This window comes from Onychostruthus taczanowskii, unplaced genomic scaffold (genome assembly GCF_017590055.1).
Source record: "Onychostruthus taczanowskii isolate IOZ18803 unplaced genomic scaffold, ASM1759005v1 scaffold58, whole genome shotgun sequence".
NCBI classification, from domain to species: domain Eukaryota; kingdom Metazoa; phylum Chordata; class Aves; order Passeriformes; family Passeridae; genus Onychostruthus; species Onychostruthus taczanowskii.
The window spans coordinates 8,768,102-8,791,133 of record NW_024503457.1 but is presented as its reverse complement, the minus strand read 5'-3'; the positions used below and the strand labels follow the sequence as shown (position 1 = coordinate 8,791,133).

At 40.0% G+C, this 23,032-nt stretch overlaps 1 protein-coding gene across 4 annotated transcripts in view; it reads right to left on the bottom strand.

The window, feature by feature from the left end:
* The window catches only part of MGAT4A (alpha-1,3-mannosyl-glycoprotein 4-beta-N-acetylglucosaminyltransferase A), a 73,343-nt gene extending 50,353 nt beyond the window's left edge, over positions 1 to 22,990 (bottom strand). The window contains exons 1-3 of one of the 4 annotated variants that reach the window (XM_041418187.1): positions 22,011 to 22,366; positions 18,734 to 19,048; positions 15,281 to 15,365 (exon numbers count right to left, since the gene is read on the bottom strand). Coding sequence is in view for 3 of the 4 variants with exons in the window: in XM_041418185.1 (XP_041274119.1) it covers positions 18,734 to 18,827 (94 nt within the window). In the remaining variant the exon portion in view is untranslated. Of the gene's footprint in view, positions 1 to 15,280; positions 15,366 to 18,733; positions 19,049 to 22,010; positions 22,367 to 22,927 lie in introns of those variants that run through there. The other 3 variants (XM_041418185.1, XM_041418184.1, XM_041418186.1) reach the window with 3 other exon arrangements.
* Between the last annotated feature and the right edge of the window lie 42 nt (positions 22,991 to 23,032).

Genomic DNA, 23,032 nt, shown 5'->3' with positions numbered 1-23,032 from the left:
TCTTGAATAATCTGTTCATGTACTTCAACCCCTGCTTTTTGTAACAGCAAAGAGTTTTTCCTTGAGATAAAAAGGGACATCCAAGTAAAGCAATAAGAAAATAGGCTGTAGTTTGAATTTAGAAAAGCATTTTGCAGAGTATTTCAGCTCAACTGAAATAGCATAAATCTGAATTGCAGGTAAATTTCCAACACTGTCAGAACACTTGCTGAATTCTAATTCCAAATGAATTATCTACTGAACAGCAAAACAGAAAATGTACTGTGGAAACTCAATCAAAGTAATTTTAAGGCTATAGAGTCTCAAAGTCAATAAAAATCATCAACAGCTTAGTTTTTTGTTTATGTTACTTTTTTAGCAAAGTTAGATTTTTTAATGCCCCAAGGCTGTCAGTGTTTAAGAGGCATTTGGACAATGACTTTAACAATGCTTTAGCATCTGGTCAGCCCTGAAGTGGTCAGGAGCTGCACTAGATGACCACTGTAGGTCCCTTCCCTGAAACAGTCTGTTCTATTCTGACATGAAAACTTTAGGAAGAAACCATTTGAGTGCACTTCTAAACTGAGTGGAGTGCACACTTGTAAAAGGAAACAGAATTGCCTGAAAACCCTTTCACAACCCAAGAATGTTTTGGCGATTCTCAGTATTGCCATTATTCCTCTAGGAAAGCCCTGACTGTCTGCTAAAAGAACTAGTCTACAACACAAAAAGCAGTATGAAAGCTTTGCAAGCTGTTATTTATCTTATCAATCAAGCAGGTTCCCAGACACGTTAAATCACAGGCCATTTTCACAACTGAAAATTGAACACATTGAATTAAGATTGTTGAATTAAGGTGGCTGCATTCACATAAATAAATAATTAAATAAATAAAAGACAAGCTATAATTTACTGAAGAGCTCTGTTTTAGTATGGCTGGTTGTACCAAAGGCAGATACATCAGACAAGACCATAAAAAGCTTTATGACCTTCCCACATCACAAGCAGGCAATTGAGCTTTCCTTCAAACTCCAAACCAGCTAAACACCCACAGTGATGGATCTGACACACAGACAAAAAGGCAACCAGCCATAGACCTGGCACTCAAAAAAGACAGCAAGCCAAGCACAGAGGGCTTAGCTTTGCCAATTAATTGTAGGCCTGATTTATATTTTTTGCTCTTATCTAACTGAACTATAGAAACCTCACCCCCTTTTTTCATTAAAGAACAGGACACACAGACAAAAGGCTCTGGTTGGCAACAAAGCATTGTACACAAATACTCAATAAGTAAAACACCTAGAGAAGGAACAGATACCTGATACAACAGGACTTTTCCTCTGTCCAAGTGAGGAAACTTTAAATCATTATTCAAATCAATAGTGTTTCACTGGCAACAGTCCTACATTCACCAAGGCAACAGTTTATGCCCCCCCAATGACAACCCTTTCAGCTTTTACAAGTTAAAGGTTCTGCAGCAAAAGATTCATTTTTCTGTACACCCTGTTGAAGAGTTATTAAAATGCCATTAAATAAATGTTTGAATCCGTGAGAACACACTGTAGTTAGTGCTAATTCAGGTATTTCTGTGATTAGTTATTCTACAACTCATTTACTCCCATTATAAAAACCCTACAGTAGTTACCATCACGCCATGGGTCAGAGGCACTAACAAGCTTCAATTATTAATTCATTACACTCCCATCAAGGAGGTTGATCAGTTTGCAGGTTGATAGAGAATAAAGGTTTTAACTGGCAGTGAGTTTCCACACTGAGTTTCATACAGAGTCAGTGGTGAGGCGAGAGGAGGTTACTCTTCAGTGAATTAGGGATTTGTCAACACGCCAGCCAATTCAATCTGGCATGGCTCTTACAGAATATTTCTTTGTTTGAGCTACATGAGGTATAAAAATTAAGTTCTCCACTTCCCGTAAAAGCAGTTCAGATGTTTTATGTGATCCATGAAGTTGTAGTATCAAGTAAATCAGTATCCAGTAAGTCACGATAATACCTGCATGGACCTGCACTTCATTCCCACAGATGTAAGCAACAAGAATTTTTTTAGATCATGCTTGGTTCATAATACCCCAGTACCTTACAACCCACCACATTTGTAGTATTAATGATAAAATACTCATCTTCATCTCTTAAGAGCAGATATCCTTTTAAATTAAAATCCTGCTATGCTAATATCTGGGAGACTAAATTATTTCCATTGTCAGCCAAAAAACGTGAATTTCTCTAAGATATAAAATAAAATTCTTACCATGCTAGCACTTAAGTAATTCTAAATTTCATCTTAAAACTGACACTCTTTTTGACGAAGGCTACACTTTCTCTTTAGCACAAGTTTTGCAAACTATAACTGCAAATACAATTACCCATTATTGTGATATGAAATTCTGTTCCTACTGCACTGTATAGTCATGCAATATCCACTAAAGATGTACAGACAAAACACACATACTGGCATTTACTGAGATAGTATGCACATTGCTTCCATTGCCCCTTGGAAGTGACTCCAGAGCTCAGAAGATATTCACAAGGCACAGACCAGGCACTGAGATCTCAAACGTCTGACCGAGGGGAGGCAAGCAGAGGAATCGTCAAACCAATCACACAGGCACAGACAAAAAGCCATGTCCACACAACTGAGATATTAAAGATGTTCCGGAATCCTCCTGTGACATTTAGACTTACAAAAACAGCAAAACACTGTAGCAAGCTGAGCTAATTATCAAGTGTCAAAACCTGCACAGAGGCACAAATCATATTTATAAATCAGCAATGTCAAACAGTGCACAGTAAAGAAGGTGTTAACAAAGTTTGCCCCCAAAGTTTAAACCTCAAGCGTGCTCACAAATCAGATTCCAACTTGCCTCAAAACTGGCTAAAAACTGATATATGGTGTCCTTGAAATGTTACAATGTATTACCATGGATGACTACTCAACAAAAGCTAATTAGCTTCCCTGCTCTTAAAGTGAAATTAAAACCTTTTATAAACAAGCTATGATGAGTTATAAAATCCAAAGCAGTAAAGCAATCAACCATGCAAATACAAATAAAGCAGTATACTGTAAAGGCTAATAACAAGACATGCTATAAATAAAAGCTTTTAAGAAAACTGCTCAAGGTCAAATTTTATCAGTCCTCTTTGAACACTAGATTCTGTGGGCCTTTTTAGTTACAGAGTTTGTAGCTATGTCTATTCATAAAGATATCTTATTTTGAAGGGATTAGGGAATATGCAAATTTCTGTAAGCATAATACTCTGTGAAATTAAAGACAAGAAAATATGATAGTTTATTTATAAAAAAACCACATCCTACTAATCATGACAAAACATTCTCTGCATCAGGAAACAAACAAACAAAATCAAGATGCAGGAAAACAAGTGGACAAGTCATTTCTTTATCCCTAATCTTGTTACTCAAATTGATAGGTCATTTCAGCAATTCACTAGTTCAATCTACCAAAACAATCCATCAGAACTACTCTTTATTGCCCTTGTTTTCCATATAGACATGTACTTATCAGGACTGCAGGTATTTTTAAAAGTGCTCATTCAAGGAGCTTTCATTGTGAAGAACAACTTGTTTTTGAGGGAAGGTTCTGCAGGTTTTCCTAACTTCAGTAAAAAAATAAGCTCAATAATTCTAATTACTTCATTTCTCATTGCAATTTTTTCACATTTTGCACTTCAAAGATCTCTATAAACAAATAATGTTTTTTGTTCTTGCCAATTTTAGTGCACTAGCACAAGTCTGAAGTGCTTGCTTTGAAACTTTCAGGGCCTGACTTTTGTTTAAACATTCCTTTGCAGCAGGAGCTGAAGTTGTTTTCTCTAAAATTTTTTAAGCAATCTGAATACTATCCTTTGTCATATCAACTGGTAAAACCTTTCTATTTTGAACTGTAAATTTCAGAATCAGTTTTCTTGTAAATAGTTCTTTGATCTGGAAATCTGCTTTCCCTCCATTTTTTCAATCTTTAATATAAATACACTAAAAATTATGTAGCTTACCAATCAAAATGGAAGCATGAAATGGTACATCATGTTTGATATTTTTTTTTCTAAAAAGTCACAAAATACAACATTTTTCTAGAGGAAAAACAATCCTAAGAAATTAAAAAGCCAAAGCAGCCAAACTAGAATTGTGACAACTGATGAATGATTTACTTAAGGAGTATTTTCATAGCTGGATAGAACAGCCAAGAAGAGTTTTAAGTGGCTCCAGATGCAATTGCTCACCTTTGCTTTTATATATAATTTGTTCAATAGAGAAATGTCACAATTAGGAAGATTTACAAATCAATTATAAAATCCAGTATGACACCACATTCAAATCTTCCCTGATGAGGGCTGACAGCGAGTCTGAATATTCCTTTGGACACAAGGAATAAAAAAAAATAATGTATCAGAAAATCCAGACACCCACAAATAAGGAGGTCAAGTCAATAGAAGCATATGGTCCTCTGTCTGTGCACTTGCTTCAGACAATAAGGATAATTAAACACATGATTTGTTTGAGAAGAGTTATTGGCAGCACTTGAGCTGAAGGTCTTCTTTAAAGCAGAGAACAGCAAGTCACAGTGATGGGAGAAAAGCAAGCAAACAAACAACAACAAAAAAACCAACAACCAAAAACTCCGCAATCCCCCCCAAAACAAATCAGAAAAAGAACTCCAAAAAAGAAATCGCACAATCACACATTTGCAAATTATTTATCCTGATCTGACTGTTAATTTTACTAGGATTCACTCTTCTCTGATTAGTAAACAACACTGCCCAACACACCATGGATGAATATAAACCTCAGGGCTTTTTTGGTTCCAGCTACTTGGTCCTTCTTTTATTCCCAGTACTAAGTAAAGCCACCTCTACTGGCATTTCTTCTTTAAGGGGACAGTGATATAAAAACATCACTGAAATCATATGCTAAATCTGTTCCACAATAAGCAATCAGTATTTAACACATCTCTATCCCTGAACAGAAACACTAAGGGATAAATAAAAGCTTCAAAGATTCTATTCCCAAGAAGCAAAGCAGAACAAAAATTATTGCAACTTCTGCTGTAGACATTCATTGCACAGAGTTCAGTTTAAGAAATTGATAAAAGAAAAGCTCAGCTGAGTATACAAAGCACTGAATTCATGTAACCTGGACAGTAACTCTTTACAGTGAAAAAAAATTACCTTCAAGAAACTGTCACTAAAACATCCCACTTTGACATTTATGACATGTCTTGCACAAGATTTAAAGTGTACAGCAGTGTAAAAGAAACTAGGAAACCTTCAACAACATCACAGGATTACCTCAAAAACACAATTTACAGTGACAGCTTTTACAAAGATCATCATGTCACAATTATTTTTTCAAACCAACTGCCAAATAAAAAGGAAGACTGTAACTATACTGCTCAAGCAAGCACAAAGCTCCAGTTTAAGCAAACATTACAACCATAACACTGAAACACACTTAAGATAAAGGACAGGTCAATAGCTAGCCTGCATTCTTGGCAACACTGAAGGACTGAAGCATATTATGTGAAAGAATGCATTTCTATTGCTTTTTTAGCATATTAAAATAAAACAATCCATTCTACATTTCTGCAGAAACATGTATTAAGCATACACATTACATTAATTTATTATGTTTGCTTCCATCATTTAGGTTAGATGTATGTATATACATACATTTTATTGCTACCAATGAACAGGAGTATCCTCCAAAAACCACACAGCAGCTAATTACACTTATTCCTAACAGGACATATCAAAGAAGCCATAACCATTGATCTGATCTGAGCAGTGTGTGGCTTTATAATCAGCATCTCTGTATGGTATCATAATTTCAACATTAAAAATAACAACAAAACCCAACCTTGATAGGTTAGGTTACACATTTCTTTCACATGTGTTAAAACAGCACAAGAAACAACACCTTCACCTGAAACACTCACAGATTTGCTGACCATGTAAACAAATGTAATTACCCCATAAGTAATCTGACCTCTTAGAGTCAGTTTGACTACAAGTCATCTGTGACATCTCATGTTTCTCCTCAGATCTCAATCAGACAATAATACTTTCAGCTACTTTCTACAAACAAGCACACATACCTATATCAAGATATCATGCTATCTAGCGGTCTCAAATTCCTGGGGAGTTCTTTTGTGGTGTTTTTATTTTTATTTTAAGGAAAACTATTTCTCTGCATATAACTTTGTATAACCTACTGAACTTCAAGCTTCTTCTAATCCTCTAACCCTCACCTCTTGCAAACAGCCGGATGTGTGCAAAGCATTTGACACAGTCCTGCACAACATTCCTGTCTCCAAACTGCAGAGACGTGGATTTGACAGATCAGTCCCTCAGTGGGTAAGGAATTAGCTGGATAGTTGCAGTCAATGTCTCAATGTCCAAGTGGAGACCAGTGATGTGTGGCACCCTCAGGGGTCAGCATGGGACCGGCACTTTTTAACATCTCTGTTGGTGACAAGGGCAGTGGGACTGACTGTACCTTCAGCAAGTTTGCCAAAACCACCAAGCTCTGTGGTGTGTGACACCCTGGGAGGAAGGGATGCCATCCAGAGGGGCCTGGAACCAAGTGAACCTCATGAAGTACAAGGCCAAGTGCAAGGTCCTGCTCCTGGGTAAGGGCAATCCCAAGTTCAAGCACAGGCTGGGTGGAGAATGGATTGAGAGCAGCTCTAAGGAGAAGGACTTGGGGCTGTTGGTTGACAAGAAGCTCAACAGGACTCATCAATGAGCATGTGTAGTCCCCAAAGGCAGCTGTGTCCTGGGCTGCACCAAAAGCAGTGTGGCCAGCAGGGTGAGGGAGGTGAGCCTGCCCCTCTTTGAGATCCCACGAGCAGTGCTGCATCCAGCTCTGGAATCCCCAGCACAGGAAAGACACAGACATGTTGGAGAGAGTCCAGAGAAGGGTCATAAAGATGGTCAGAGGAGCACCTCTCCTATGAGGACAAGGCTGAGAGAGTTGGGGGTTGTTCAGCCTGGAAGAGAAACATTACAGCACCTCCAGTACATAAATGGAGGCAAGAAGAAAGCTGGGAAGGGACCATTTACAATGGCAAGCAGTGACAGGAAAGGGGAAATGGCCTCAAACTGAAAAAGGTAGGTTTAGATCAGATGCAAGGTAGAAATGCTTTACTATGAGGGTGTGAAGCACAGGCACAAGTTTCCTAGAGAAGCTGTGGATGCTCCATCTCAGGAAATGTTTAAGGCCAGGCTGGATGGGGTGTTACTAGCACCATGCTCCAATCAACTGAGCTAATCTCAGCTGCCTCATAAACAGGAAAACAATGGTCTTGAAACAAAGATGTTTGCACAACGTTAGAGAAGGCACTACTGAGCTTCTAGTTAGCCTTGACTAAGCCATTAGAATGTGTGTGCCACAAGGTATAAGAAGGTGAAATTTTAAATGTTTTTGGTGACAAGTAGAGTCTCCAAAATACTCAGTGCAGAAAATTAGTATTTTGGTTAAAATTTTCCAAATCTCTGTGCTAATTACATATTAATTTTTTTTTCCACTATAGTACTCTTAATCAGTATTGTTGAACATTGTGATGCTACAACACCACTGAGAAATATGGCACCATTTGTATTGCAAATGGGTTAACATTTCTGAATAGAATTATAATTTTCATACTGATCTTTTCTGCAACAAGGAAACAAGGAGTTTGTAGAAGAACTGGCACAGTGTAGTATTGCTCCCATAGAAGAAGAGATCTAAGAAGCATGGTCTTAATAAAGATTAATTGAAAAACAGTTTTCAATTTTTCTTACAGGAAGAACTTTGTGTTTTGTTAAAGATTTGCTCCCAAAAAGTTTTGCACTGCCAAAATTGGATGAAAAATTCAGTTTTTAATTTTGAAAGATGCAAAACAATAGAGCCATAGAAGTTTTCATTATGTGTCCTTTACTTTTGTACCATTATTGCAGTATATAAATCAATTTGCTATAAAGTTAGGGGTTTTTTTGAGAATGAAGGGTAGAGTCAACTGCATCGGCCACACACTCTGCAGTTCCACCTGAACAACACAAACGGCAACACTCCCCTTTGGTATAACAACCTAACCTAACAACAAACTCCTACATCCAACTTCCATTTGAAAAATGCATCTATAATGCCTCAATAAACGACAAAGCCAGGTAGCCTTTAATGCCTTTTTCTTCTATGGCAGATCTAACAATAACAACAGCATGGACAAGAAATTAGGATGTACCACAACACCAGTTATAGATAAAAGCAAAAAGCTGAAGCACAGATTCTTGCCAGAATATGTGAGCTATTCTCCCCTAATTAAAAAAATACCAAGTACAAAAATACAACTATGAACACAATCACAAGCAGTTTGTATTACACTTTGAAGGACTGAACCAGCAATATCATGAAAAGTCCAAAACGAAGGCATAACAATTTACATGTTAAGTGCCTGAGTTTTAAATAAGCCATCTCTCTCACCTGGCACTCTGCTAAGTTTGTGTGCCTAGAGAGCTCCAAGGCTGTGAGGTGGGGAAGGTACCCCAAGCTCAAACACAGGTACTGCATCCACACAAGCTTCACAGATTTGATTTCCAGCCGTTTCCACCCCTCCTCACTTACAGGAGGTTCTGTCAGAGCAGCCCCTGCTCTTTCCCAAGACTCTGTTCCACACCCCAAGCCCCTCTGCTCCTCTGCCCCAGCCCTCGAAACCAGCATTCAGCCCAAGCACACATTAGCCATAATGTTGTTCCCCATGTATGTCTTCCCATACATAACAGACCTTCTACCCCAGAACAGCACCTGCCTGTAACCCCCAGCAGCAGCAGCGCTGCAGCAGCTCTGCACCCACGCAGTTAGCGGAACGTGAGCAGTGGCAGCACGGAGTATTCCTCCCAACTCAGAGGAATACAACGTCAATTTTTATTCCGCAGTAAATTTGAACCAAGCCAAAATAAAACAGTATTATGAAGGAATGACAGAGTAAAAAAGAGGATACAGAAGCATGTTTTAAATGCAATTTTTGAAAAAATTGCCATTAAATTGCCATTTTGAAAAAAGCCATCCTACATTCATTACCCAAGATATTACGACTGCACTTAAAACAACTTAAACCCCTTAACTAAACATTCTGTGAATGTCCTAACATCAAGTGTTGTCCTGCATAAGAATAAACTCTCAGCTTCACCCAATTCAAACCTTTGATCACTTTAATCTATAGGTAGCTGAAATACCACAAAACCCAATTCAATTAATTACTGGATCCCCAAAACACAACAAGAGAAGTCCTCCATTCAGTTACAGCTTGTTCCAAGTTAAACGCTTTCCTCAAACTGAGTTAAATACAGCAAGATCTAAAGCAACATACCACAAATACAGAGTAAAGCATTAGTCCCTTTTTCAGGGTCTTTGTGTAATATAAAATAGCATTCTATACAACTCAGTAAAGCAATGTGGACGAGGAGAACAAGGGAAAATGAGCCCTGACCCGAGGGAGTCTACCTATGAGAAAGCAGTTATTCTACCAGCATGTGTGTACACATGTGAACTCCAGAAAGGTCTCCCCTATTTCTTCCAGAGCCTCTCTCATCAACAGAGTGCAAACAACCTTTGTGCAAAACAAAAACGTTTAACCCTGATGCTTCCATCCTATGAGAAAGCAGTTATTCTACCAGCATGTGTGTACACATGTGAATTCCAGAAAGGTCTCCCCTATTTCTTGCAGAGCCTCTCTCATCAACAGAGAGTGCAAACAACCTTTGTGCAAAGCAAAAACGTTTAACCCTGATGCTTCCACGCAAACAAACTCTACAACACACGCACCTCCACACATCCTCCAGAATGTGACTCACAGCACACACAGCAACCAACCGTGTGGTAACTGGGTGGCTGACCCCTCTCAGACATCCCAAGCACATGGACTTGAGCATTGTTGTGTAATTGCTCAGCAACTACTTATCACAAATATGCACTTACATAAAGTTTCCCAAAGGTGTCACTTGCTGTGCACGCTCAGTCTGTGTGTACAGAACTGGAGTTTCTGGTCATGCAGCAACCTCATCAGCAACAGGATGCCTGTGCAGAAGCACCCACCCATCCAGGCTGCAGGCTCTGCATCTGTAGGAATTTCTGCCCGGGCAAAATTTCCATGCAGAAATTGAAGTCTTGTCCAGAAAGACCCATGTGTATGTGTCTCAAACCTTGTCCAAAGATTATCACATTATTATGCTCACATATTCTTGAACATTCAGGGCTCAGGATTTTTGAGGGTTAAGATGCTGAATATTCTCAATATAGTTAACTTGGAGTACAATGTGGCAAGGAAACACAATACACAGCAAAGTAGAACACAGAAAAAGCAACTTCTTCTGATAACCTGAAAGCTTCCAAACACTTTAACATGATTTGTTTCTACTACAGAACTGTCAGTAACTCAGTGAGTTTCTGTACACGTAAATCAAGATGCTCTTACTTTAAAACATTCCTTTCCCTCCTCTCAGAAACAAACATATACATATAAGGCAGGAACCCTTGTAACAAAACCCAACAAGAAAACACAGCTTCCTAAACTAAAAAGAGATTAGTAACGATTGACCTACAGCCAAATGTTTAACATAGTAATACATTAGAAGAAAATTCATCTAGCAAAAATAACTGGTCAGAGGAGTGAGTGCTACAACCTCAAAATTACCAGCACTATTTTAAGAGCTGAAACTTTTAGAAATTCTTAATAGCCTGGGCACAAAACTCAAGTCATTGCGGAAGTCTGGCTATTGTTTCCACACACGCTAGTGGGCTGAGGTTGCTGACACTCCTTGTTTCTTTGTGCCTTGACAACTGTGTTGAACAAACTGTTTCTGAGAACAGAATATTCCTTCTAACTTGTCCTCCTTGCAAGCAACTCAGGATCAAAGCTTCACCATGCTCACACATTGCTGCAAATTAACAACAACCTTGTAATTCAAATGTAGTCCCATCACATTTGTTTTATTCAAATCTCTCCCTAACAGTAGCTCTATAGTTTGTCTCCAGGGGCTGTGCAACCAAGTATGAGGGCTGTTTATTGGCACAAGTACTTCACTAGTCATTTGTAATGGAAAAAAAGATAAGAGTTCAGGCCATCTCTGAACTGCCTGAGGAAACACACACATCCATGGCATTGATATGTAAGACCACAATGTATCTGCAGGTGACTATAGCAAAATTTATGCTTGATAGGCACTGAAAACTTTTAAGTTATTTTTGAGCATTATATAATAAAATTACATACTGTCACAAGCAAAAAAGAGGGGTTCTGTTGTTTACAGTTAGATGGATGGGTGGCACATCTGTGGGAAGCATCCACAGGAACAGGCAGAAATCTGCATGAAAGCTGAGGAGACAACCAGAAAAACAGCTGGCAGCACAGCTCTAAAGTACTGCAGAGTAATTGCTTTTTAGGCAGAGACTAGCTGGAATAAAGCCTTTCACTGTGAGCAAGGAAACTGCTTTCTATTCACTTTCTGCCATGCTCAGGAAAACAAAATATAGTGCATTATAGACAAAGCTAAATTACAGACTTACCAGTGTATCATCTTAAAAAAAAAAAAAAAAAAAAAGAAAAACAACTTTCAGGATTCTAGTCCTAAAGATTGTATCAATAATGAAAAAAGCTTTTTTGTCATCCCGGTAGCAAATAAAGTCATAATTACACAGCAGGAAAAAGGTTACTGAGTAAGATACTACTCCAAACTGTGGGGGGGGGGGGGGGGGGGGAAGGAAGGAAAAAAAAAAATCACACTTGAAAATAAAAGTAAGTCAATTTTTGATGTTTTTCTAACACAGTATGTTCATGGCTCCTAGCTATAGAAGTGGCTGCTTATTGTTAGTAACAGTAGGAGACTAAAAACAAACAGATAAGGGAATCTGCTAAAACAGAGGCAAATATTTTATGTATTTTAAGGGATCAAATTATATTATAACAAAGGGCAACTCTCACATATCTCATGCAAACATCAATATTATTTAGTAATGAAACACACTGTCGTGTTGCTCTTGGCATAAGGAGAGATAAACCTGGCAAATGCCAAGAATAACTAATATAGTTTAGGTTAGAAGGGACTTCTGGGGGTCATCTTTTCCAATCCCCCACTCAAAATTAATTTCACCACAATTGATACTCCAAAGCTGGAGCATTCCTGCCAGCTGTAGGTCTTCCCTAGCTAAGACTTATTTTGGAAGTGTCATACTGACTTTAAAAATCAGTATAACTCACTCTTTTTGTGCTAGCCCAAATCTCTATTGGTACCAATTAAGTTATCATTTATTTGTCATTACTGGTTTAACTATTCTTGAAACTGCCTACATGGAAATTCTTCACCACCAATTCTTCCCCAATACTCTATTCTAATATGTAACTGTACTTGCCACTACAAAAACTGTCCACTATCAAACCTTCCTCTCCCATTCAATTTCAGTCCCTTAGATCCTATTATTCACTATGGCCACAAGCAATAGATTACGTCTTTTGTTTTTTTTTCTTTTTTTGACATGAAATTCTTGGCAATAACTTTTAAAATATTTGAAAATTATCTTCCTGTCTCTCACCTCACACATCTCCTTTCAGGTAAGGAATGTCAAGACACTGACCCTTCCCTTACAGGGCAGACTTTCTGGATCTTTGATCACTTGTTGTTTCTTTGAACCCCATCTAATGAATCTATTTTCTTTCCAGTGCTCCATTTCGAAGCAGACACAGTACAAAGCAGAGCAAAAAGATTTCCTGTGTCTTGTTGGAGCAGTAGACTTCATACGTATTTCCTTAAACCTCTTTTTTGCTCAACTCCCATTGTTTTCTGCAATAATGTGATGAGTCATATGTAGCATGACTATCATTCCTACCTGTAATGCCAACATAAAACTTCCCAATTCTTCATGTACACATTTGATTTTCTTTTTTTTTTTTTTTTTCACTGCACCCCATGTTTTGACTGGGGAACTTTCACCTATCTTCAACCCACTGTTCACCCCACTTCCTGACTCGGTCTCCAATTTCCTTAATCAATTTTAAATTTCAATCTCTTTGTCTACCTTTGCTGCTCCTCCCATCATGATCTTGTTTGAAATCCAGTAAGAATTCTCTGCCTCTAATCATCTAGATTCACTAAGGAAAATATCAACTGCCATTAAAAAAGGACAGATCATTGCAAAGCCCCTTTTACTCACCTAAAAATGTTACAGTAAGGTATGAGCAGCTGTGTCAGATGCAACTCTCTTTCCTGGCTTGGCTAAATTACACCCATGACAGTCTCAATAGTCTCTGGATGTGAGCAGCAACCAGCACTTTGGAGGAGTTGCTACCAAAAATTGGTAAAAATAAGACTCCTTAACACTAATGTAGCATTAAGAAGGAGGCAATCTTTATTTGGCTGGATGGAAGAGGGGATATCTCATGGAAGCACGGTAGACTCTGAAGGGCTGAAGAAGAATTTTGAGAAGCTACACTGAGCAGAAGTACGGGCTTTCCCCAACTCTAACACTAGGCTGTAATCAAGAGCAGTATCTCAAGATGCTGGCTAAGCCCAATCCCATTAAATACTCTGGTAGCAACCAAATTTTATAATCCCATAAACAGATGAGCTAACCTAGCTAGCAGGGTACAAAAAATGTAAGGAGCAAGGCAGTGCTGCAAAACCCCTTTGGTAGCAATCCTTTTCACTGCAGTTCTCCAAAAATCACGGCTGCCAGAGGAGTTCTCCTGCAGCAGTCATAAGACAGACACAAAGATGCTGCAGACCTAAATACTGTCCCACCTCAACAGCTATACAGCTCTGTATATTCTGTAGTATTCACCCAGGACAGGGTGTTCACTACCAGTAACCAAACCTACATTCCTGATTAGCTTTAATGAAATAAAACTATTTTTAGTACCAGTAAGCTATAGGCCAATTTCTTGTTGAAAACAAGCTTGAAGTTTATTTTAGATAAAGAACAGAACAACATTCATGTGCTGGTGTTAAAAAGAAGGAAATTCTTATTTCCTTTAATTTCAGCTCCTGGAAGATATGCAACAGAATTTCCAAAGGAAACCAACATTTTCCTTCTATTTAACAGAAATGAAAGACCCCTTCTTCTTCAAACAGGCATAAATTCTTATAAGCACTTTCCACTTTACCATCCCAGCCCGTCCCTTCCCTTCCCCTTTACTCCTCCTAGTTTGTAGTCCATTTAACTTTTTTGGTTGGTTGGTCTTAACTCATACATCAGTGGGAAATGAGTGTCTAACTCTGAAGATTAGAACATGCAGACAGAAGGCTGTAGCAGCATTTAGCTGCATAACAGCTTCTCCTAGGATCCATGTAGAAAGTGAGGTGGGTTATAGTCGTAAAATACATGTATCTCAGATTTTTCACCTTTTCTTAATGAGAATATTGCATAACTACTGCCAAGGGGGAAGATGATAGATAGATAGATAGATAGATAGATAGATAGATAGATAGATAGATAGATAGGACAGATTCTGTCCTCCTTGCCTTGTTTCCTCTGTGGTTCTTCCTGTAGGACTCTTCTTCCTCTGGGGATAAATATTGCTGCTTCTTACTCCGAAATTAGCCACCCCTGGCTGAGGTTTTTTGTTTTAGTCACAGTTAGGTTTTGTTATCCTTGCTAAGTTTAGATGTTTTTGAACACTTACAACTATTGTGGCTGAGAATCACCACTGCAATTCTAATTTTGCGAAAACAGACAGAGAAGAGAAGATGACATTTTTATTATAAAGCCCAGGACATTTTCTTCTCAAACAAGAGAAAACTTCATGCTTATAAAAAACCACATTCAACCTTCATTACTTAAGCATGAGTGACTGTTCAGTGAACCAGGAAGCTAGATAAGTATCTCAAAAGTTTTCCTGGAGGTCTTCACATGGGAATTTGTATTGGTGTACCAAAATAAGCCATCCCCATGTAGTGAGGAAATCCTGCAGTTATGACAACACCCCTGGATGAACTGAAATCCAGAAGGTCTTCAACCAATTCTTCATCATTAAAGAAGAATGATTAAATACACCAATAGTTTCAGGGTGCTGCGAAAACTACATAGTTTAGCCAATTCTGAAGGACTAAATTGCATCAGGTTTTCACAATAGATATTGCAGTATCTGTTCTCAACACTTCAAGCAGCCAAACATCTCCTAGAAGTGATGCAAGACACTGCCAACAACTGTCTTTGACAGAGAATAAAAGTCACATACTTTAAATGAAAAAATACTTGAATTCCATCCTACCATGCCTGCACTAATTCAGTAAAGTTATTTACCTTCTTCTCAATTTCCACAGCCATCAGGAAGTTTGCAGATCCAAGACGGGGAGGTTCTTTAGCATTATGGAGCACAGGGCTCTTCCTGGAACATTATGTATTCAGACCAAAAGTCACAATAAAGAAAAAAACATCAAAATTACACATTTTACATAGCACAAACTGCTTTGATGTAAATTTTGTGACTGGTCTAAAGGTATGCAGTACTGTTCTGTACTGGTTAGATCTTCTTAAGAGCAGTACCTTCAGGGTAAAAAACCCACCATATTTCTAGAGCTCACAAATGAGGTGGTGAAGACAGTGACCCTGAGCAGGTCAGTAGTACCAGAAAACACAATTCAGTCAGAAGAGATGGTATTAAGCATAAAGTTATTCCTTGCATAAGAGCTCATTTTTAAGAGGAACTCAAGGACATCTTACACTGAACTAATTGTGACTGTGAAGTGACTGCAGATCCTTTAAAAGTGTTTCTTCTGCACACCACAATAATCAACATTTTTTAAGATTCCATCTCCAACATGTACTTCACTCATGCTAACCATAGCACATTTTAAACCCTAGAAAGTGGTCTTTCAACTGATTTGCAAGAATCCCCCAGGAGAGGTCTTTCCCAGGTGCATTCAGGACTTGTACTGCTTCCTTACAACACCAGTGCTTCTACACTGTCCAGAAGTCCAGAAAGCAACAAAGACCTCGGACTAATTTTGAACACACTCACCAGTGACCGAAGATATTTCAGTCAACCTTCTTCAAACACGGTTATTTTAAAAGCAAAATCATATAACTGGCCATTTCATGCAAATAGCAATATATGACTTGTGAAATGTTATTCACATAATCAAACCTCTGGTAAGATACAGCCATGCTCTTTCCAGCAATGGCACTTCAAACAGAATATTTCCTTCATCTCCTGACAACTTCTCAGCACATCTTAAAGTTTGTCAAGCATTGTTCTGCTGAGACAAACTTTTGTGCTTTAAAAGTCTGTTTCACTTAGAAGTGTCCAAATTCTATCCTGCATAGACTAAGTCCACATATATTTACTAGAGGAGGGTATGATCTACAAAAATATCATATCATCCCTGTCTAATTGGTATTCTACAAATGACACTGCATTTTAAGTGACAATTATCCAAGATCTTAGTTTCTAAATTAAAATAAATCACTTGAAAACTGATTAGGGTAGTTTAAAAAAAAAAAGCACTATGCTTCTGCTTTAAAAAGCAGAGTTTGTTTTAGTTATCACTGAGCAATGCGAGGGGGGTAGCTTCTTCTTTAAGAAAGGGCAAAATAGCATTTTCTTTCTAACCGTAGATTTAATTTGCAGTCCAAAGACTGACAAATACCTACAGGAATCTAAATGCAATAAAAGAAAAGAAATGATGATCAAAGAATGTGACACCCCACAGCCCTTCAGTGAATGGGAACAGCAAGCTATGTGTGTTTCTAACTTAGCCGCTCAAAATTTTGTAATGAAAATGTTATCAATGAATTAAAATACCATCCCACAAGGCCATAAAACTACATTGAACTGGAAAAAATAACTTTAGCAAATATTTATCATCAGTTTCTGAAACCTTTCCATAGTGCATTGATTGAAAATGTGGTACTGAATTAACTCAAATCTGTTTTGATTTTGAATAACCTGTGAAAAAATAAAAAACCAATGTTCTATGTATAAATGTCTCTTGAACAATATTATTTAGACTTTAATTAATCACAAATCACAGTTATGAGACTAACAAATTACTGATGTCCTGTTACACTGATTTTTATTTCACAAACTGTCATCTTAATGCTCAACAGCAAGATCTTGAAGAAGATAAATGCAGAACTTTTATACCAGCATTAAGAAAGTATTGATTTTAAGCATTCAGATGGAAAACGAACGTATGAAAAAATAGAGCAGTCCAACTAACAAAAGCTTAAATTGTGGCAAAGTGCCATACATCCTATACTCTCCAAATAGCGAGCTTTTGTTGATTTAGCAGAGACTTTTCTTTGTGTCATGCTTTGACAAAAGAGAACAAGACTTGTAAGTCATATATCAGGTAAGAAAGAAAAAAACATTTGGAAGAATTTCGTAGAAACATATCTTTGCTGAAGCGAGAACAAAATTCTTACTAATTTCTTAAGGAAGAAATTAGTAAAAATGTAACTATTGAATTGGTTAGCAGTCAAAATGAAGAAAGTACTACTTCCAGTGCCATTCAGACACCCTTTTTTTGTCTTAGCCACATGTACGTTTTTGTTGTCTAATTAAAAATTCTATATGTTACCATAACCTTGAGAACCTGACATTTTTCCTGCTGCTTGCATTCAGAAGGGTAGCCTACCAACCAACTGCTACAGCACAGATCACACCACAAAGCATCTGCTTCTTCCACAAATGTCCAATGGAAAAAAAAAATTCAGCATGCCACAGAACTCATCTGCTTCTTTTATACTTTAATAGTTGGCCATGCTACAATAGACAGTATTCCTGGAAAACCTCAGCTTCCTCTAATTGGACTTGAGGCACAACTGAAAATAAGATTTTCTGCAGAACAATCAGAACAAACAATCACTGAAGATGATTATTAGTTTTAAAATTACTTGATCTTTGAAGGACAGTCTACTATTTTTCAAGAGATCAGATGTTTATAAAATAAAAAAACCAATCCTTTCTTCTTCTAGAAAACATTGCTGAACAAGTTTATTTGCTTTACTGAAGGACAAAACCAAATCACCTACTTTCATAAACAATCCCAACCCTCAGAAAAACTGAATTTTTCAGGGTTCACAGGGAGTGCAGTAAGATCAAAGATATATAAACAGATGAAAGTCTTCTATACCAAACAGTTACTTAAGTATTTTATAAAATTTCTCATTATTTTAATAGATGCATTTCCTACTATCTAGTGGATTTCATAATTTTATTTCACTTCTTACATGCTACTTGAACAAAAAGTATTTTAAATTTTTTTTCAAAGACAGCAATAAAAGTCTTTCAACAATGCTGATTGGCAGTTTGCCACTGCCATCAGTAAACCACCAGGGAAGACAGAAAGCAGAACCAAAAATAACATTCTCTAGTTGGGTCCATTTGCCATATGTTACACACGAAAATAAATAAATAAACCACCAACCAAAAACAAACATATGTTTCTCCATCAACCATAAACCAGGAAACAAAAAAATAATAAAAGCGAACTACAACTCCTCAGTTTTGACCAACCCATTCCTCCAAGTGCAGCACTTGTTTTTAAGGTACCTTTTTTTTTTCCCTTTTTAAATGAGGACCACTCAAAGTTAATTTTCCTGAACTTATTAGCAAGTGTTTATTTCTCACCAAGGCAGTACTTTCTGTAGAAGAGCCAGTCAACAAGCAATTTACAGATTGCTAACACACAGCAGCAGCACACAGAAATGCAGCCACATGAAGGAGATCAGGTGTTGGAGCTTTTTCCTTACCTTTCCCATTTTGCCATGCAGTATACCAGGACAAACTGAGGAAAGTAGTGATGAAAACTAACACGGTGGCCACAGTTCCATTTCGGAGCCTCATCTCATTTCAGCATCACACTTGCTTATGTTCTGCTAGTGGAGAGGACCTGTCACTTGGGCTTGCTGCAATGAAGTCAGCTGAAGTACTCCAGCAGCAGCTGGACAACAGCAACATGAAATGTAGCTCTCACATATCAGATGTATCATAAATCAATCCATTCCAAACTGCTGTACGCTTTCTTCTAGTTCTCATCCATCCAGCTTCCCTTTATTCTTCTAGTCCTGTTTAAAGGAAACAAAATTTTAACAGATTATGCCGAAAATACTTAGAAGAGTCCCCCAAGAACCAAAATATACTACATCTTTGCTTAGGTCTTAGGTGCACCACCCTCTCACTGCCTCAGTCTTGGCTCAGAGAATAGAACATGTTAGATTAATGTGTGCCTTTCCTAAGACTATTTGCATCTGGGGGAGCTGTATTTCACAGGAATTTGGTCACCAAAGGACAAACACACACATCACCAACATTAAAATTTGATTCTCAACTCAAGGGAAGGTCATATGTCACTTGGCACGTGTCAAACTGCTACAAAAGCTGTTTTCAGGATGCAGTAACTCAAGGCCCCACTCCTAAGACCTCATTTCAACAAAACCCCTCTGAAATCAGTGAGGTCTCATGTAACTGCAGGAGCAGAACCATCTCCAGCGAGTTGAGAGACCAGAGCCTTGAACACCACGTACAAACCTACATCTCTCATCTTTGCTCAGTGCAAGATGATTTGATCCATCCACAACCATTTTTCCCTATCTCATTTGCAGCTAAAGCACAGACCACAGTCCCACGTGCAGAGACCGCTCAATCCATACCAACTGGCATCAACCCAGAAGCCCCCAAAAAACCATGGTGTGCTCCTCTATACCACACAGGCATAAACATAAAACCTAAGTTACCCACAGTTCAGTTTTATCCCTCAGGAAGGTTCCATATCCTGGTATTAGAAAATCATCAACTGGCCAAACACAGCCAGTTGTGTTAATCACACTGTCCTAAGCAAGACAAAGAGAGTATACAGGGCAATAAATAAACCGACTTTAAAAGAGAGGGGAGAGGTTTTCAAAGTATTAAATCATCTCCACAGTAGTCAAACATTAGCAGACAACATTCTTTCAAGGCACTGCCAAGTTTTTTCCCCCACTATAAACTATATCTGATACAAGTATGTTACTCAGCAATAAATAACTTGCTCTGCATTTTCTTTGGAAGCAGTCTCTGTCACCTTCTTGCCTTGCTGCATTCAGAACAACAGGGGAAAAAACTCCACTCTTTATTATTATAGCACCAATAGATTCCAGTCCAATTTGAACTATTCTTCCCAAGATTACATCACAGCACATATTACCTCTACCAACGGGCCCACAAAACAAGGCATAACCAACAAACATGGTTAACAAAAGAATGGAAACGATCAATAAAGTTGCAGAACCACACACTCTTGTGTTCTAATCTCAGTCACATCATCTAGATTACTGGAAGTGTTTACCTTTGGACCACAGTTACCTCACCTATAATGCCAGTAACGTGCTCTATTTGAGGAACTTCATGCACAGATAGGTTTGTGGCTTTAAACATTAACTCAGAAAGCACACAGTACCTACGAGGAAGGGAACAAATGCAAGCACATGGGAAGCAGACACAGTGGATGGTAAAATTCAGTGAAAAACAAAATAAAGAACTGGAATAGAAAGAACTGCAAAACACCTTATGATATGAGAAAGCCAAGCTCAACACAATGACAGATAAGGGCAACTGAGACACCTACAAAGAGCCAACACAGAGAGCATAGAATGCCAAGAAATATCATCAGTACCAGCATTCTGAAGGGGAGAGGGACACAATAAAAGCCAGAAGTATTGGCAATGACAATTGTCTTGATAAACTTTAATAGCAAGGAGAGGCAAAGATCCCAAGTCCCCAAGTTTTATAAGGACTGTCTATGTGAATTTAGGAAATTCACGTGATCCCCAAACTACCAGAGTAAGTGACTAGGATACCAAGACTAACAGTTCAAATCAGATGAAGTTTCTCTGAAGCAAGGATGTTGTTACCCTGTTTCAGTATCCTGAAACTGTTACTTAGCTTCCCCATTATTTTAGCATCAGACAGACCTCTCTGGAGCAGTTCAGGTGTGCACAAAGGCTGCAAGCTAGAGGGATTATCCCAGGGAGGGCAACTGGCAGCTGGTCCAACATGCAAACAAGAGAGGGCAACCAGGCAAGTAGAAATATTATCCGATAACGCAAGGAACTGTCTGCCTTTCCAGAAAACACAGGCATAATTTTTATATTTGCTGCAACAAAATCAAGATGCTGTGATCAAGGCCTCTCATTGTGCTACCTGAATCCTCAAAAAAAGAATCAGAAAAAATTCAGAAAACAAAAAGTAAAAGGAACAGTAGCAACCTGATTCAGCCAGCAGTCAGTATGCACAACATTGTGTCAAATCAATAACTATCATGAGTTTGAGTTGGCTGGTTCTGCTTTCATCCTTCTCTTCGGGTGTTGTAACCACTCCTCTTAGCACAGGCATCAGCAGCTCAGCTACAGCTCAGCAGTACTTAGATGATTATTTAAGCTTTTCACTATATCAAACTGCATACATCAAGGCCACGCATAAACCACATGTGTACCAGCTTTTAAAAATGTAATATAGCTAAACCAGCAGAAACACATGTGTAGTTGCACGTAAATTATTTAAGTCCCAGGTGGTCACTTTAGGTTTGTTCAATAATTTACAGCACAATCTAAACAAATTTAATGGAGGAATAATCCAGTTTGAGATGACAGTATGATAGGGTATAACTAGACAGATGATGCCTATGAAATTTGCCAGCACCATTACGACCCGACTCTTTCCCCCTGCAGACCGAAGGGAATGACCCGGCTGGATGCCGAAGGCTAAGGGTGCTGAAGGTGCCGGCACCTCTCGGATGTGGAGCAGAACCCTACTGAATCACGTCTTAAATAAACCAAGAAGTTTCTGCTTGTATCCAGACACTCCCAAAATACATACAAAGCATATTCCCAACCGCAAACCATAAAAACTGACACACTCCAGTGCGCCTGCAAAGGCTCTTCACATAGCTGCTGAGGGGTTGGATGGTGCGGGATCACAGCACGAAGCGTGCCAGACTTCCGAGAGGATGAGCCAGACCCCATCCTGCCGGGAGGGTGCGAAATCACCTACCGCGGTAGCACGGCTGCACTGAACAGGCTGCTCTTGAAGGCACGGAAGAACGGCCCGTGAGGAAACGGCAGCTAAAAGGAGAAGGCGGCGGGGACCTGCTAAACAGGGGATTTTCCGCCGTATTTCCACTGACGCGCTCCCCCACAGCCGCGGTGCGCAGCCGGCCGCCGCCACCCGCCGCCCTGGCATCCCGCAGCCCTCAAAGCCGGGGAAGGAGCATCGGCTGCCTCCGTGGAAACCGTCCGAGTCAGTCAGGACCTTCCCCGCTGTCCCTCCGCCCCGGTCGCAGCTGTCTCGTCGGGGAAGCGAAAAATCGGGGGGGTGACGGGCACCGGGAACCGCCAGCTCTGCCGGGCGGCAGAGGGCGAGAGCTGACGGGGACGGAGGGAGGCGGGGAGGGAGAGCGCCGGTCCGGGAGCTGCGCGGCGCCCGGGGCATCGCGGCGAGGCTGCGGGGGAAGGAACAGACACAGGAAACTGCAAACTCCGCCGAACGCCCCTGCGATCCCAGCGCGGCGAGGAGGAAGGGTGGGGAGCGGGTATCCCCCAGCAGGAGAGGGAGAGGGCGCAGCGCCGCTCTGCCCCGGAGCCCCGCGGGCAGCCCCGAGCAGCGGGCGAAGGGAGAGGGCGGCAGCAAGTCCTGCGGAGGAGCGGCCGGTGCTCCCCGCACCGCCACGCAGGTGCACGGGAGCGCAGAGAAGAGCGGGCGGGCAGATGGCGGAGCAGGACGGCCCCCAGCCTCCCGCCGGCGACACCGCAGAGACCCGCGGGGAGGGGAAGCGCCTCCGCCGTGCTGCCGCTCCAGAGGCTGAGGAGCCGCCCGTCCCCGGACCCCCCCCTGGAGCCGAGCCGGCGGTCCGCAGGGGCGCGGGGCGCGCAGGGGCAGCGGGACGCGCTGACCGCCGCTGCCGTCCTCACCTGTGCGCGGCGCTCCGGCACGGCGGACCCGCGGGGCGCGGGGGCTGTGCGGGCTCCCCCGGGGCTCTCACTCCCCTTCCCCGCCCGCCCCCCGCGTCAGCGGCG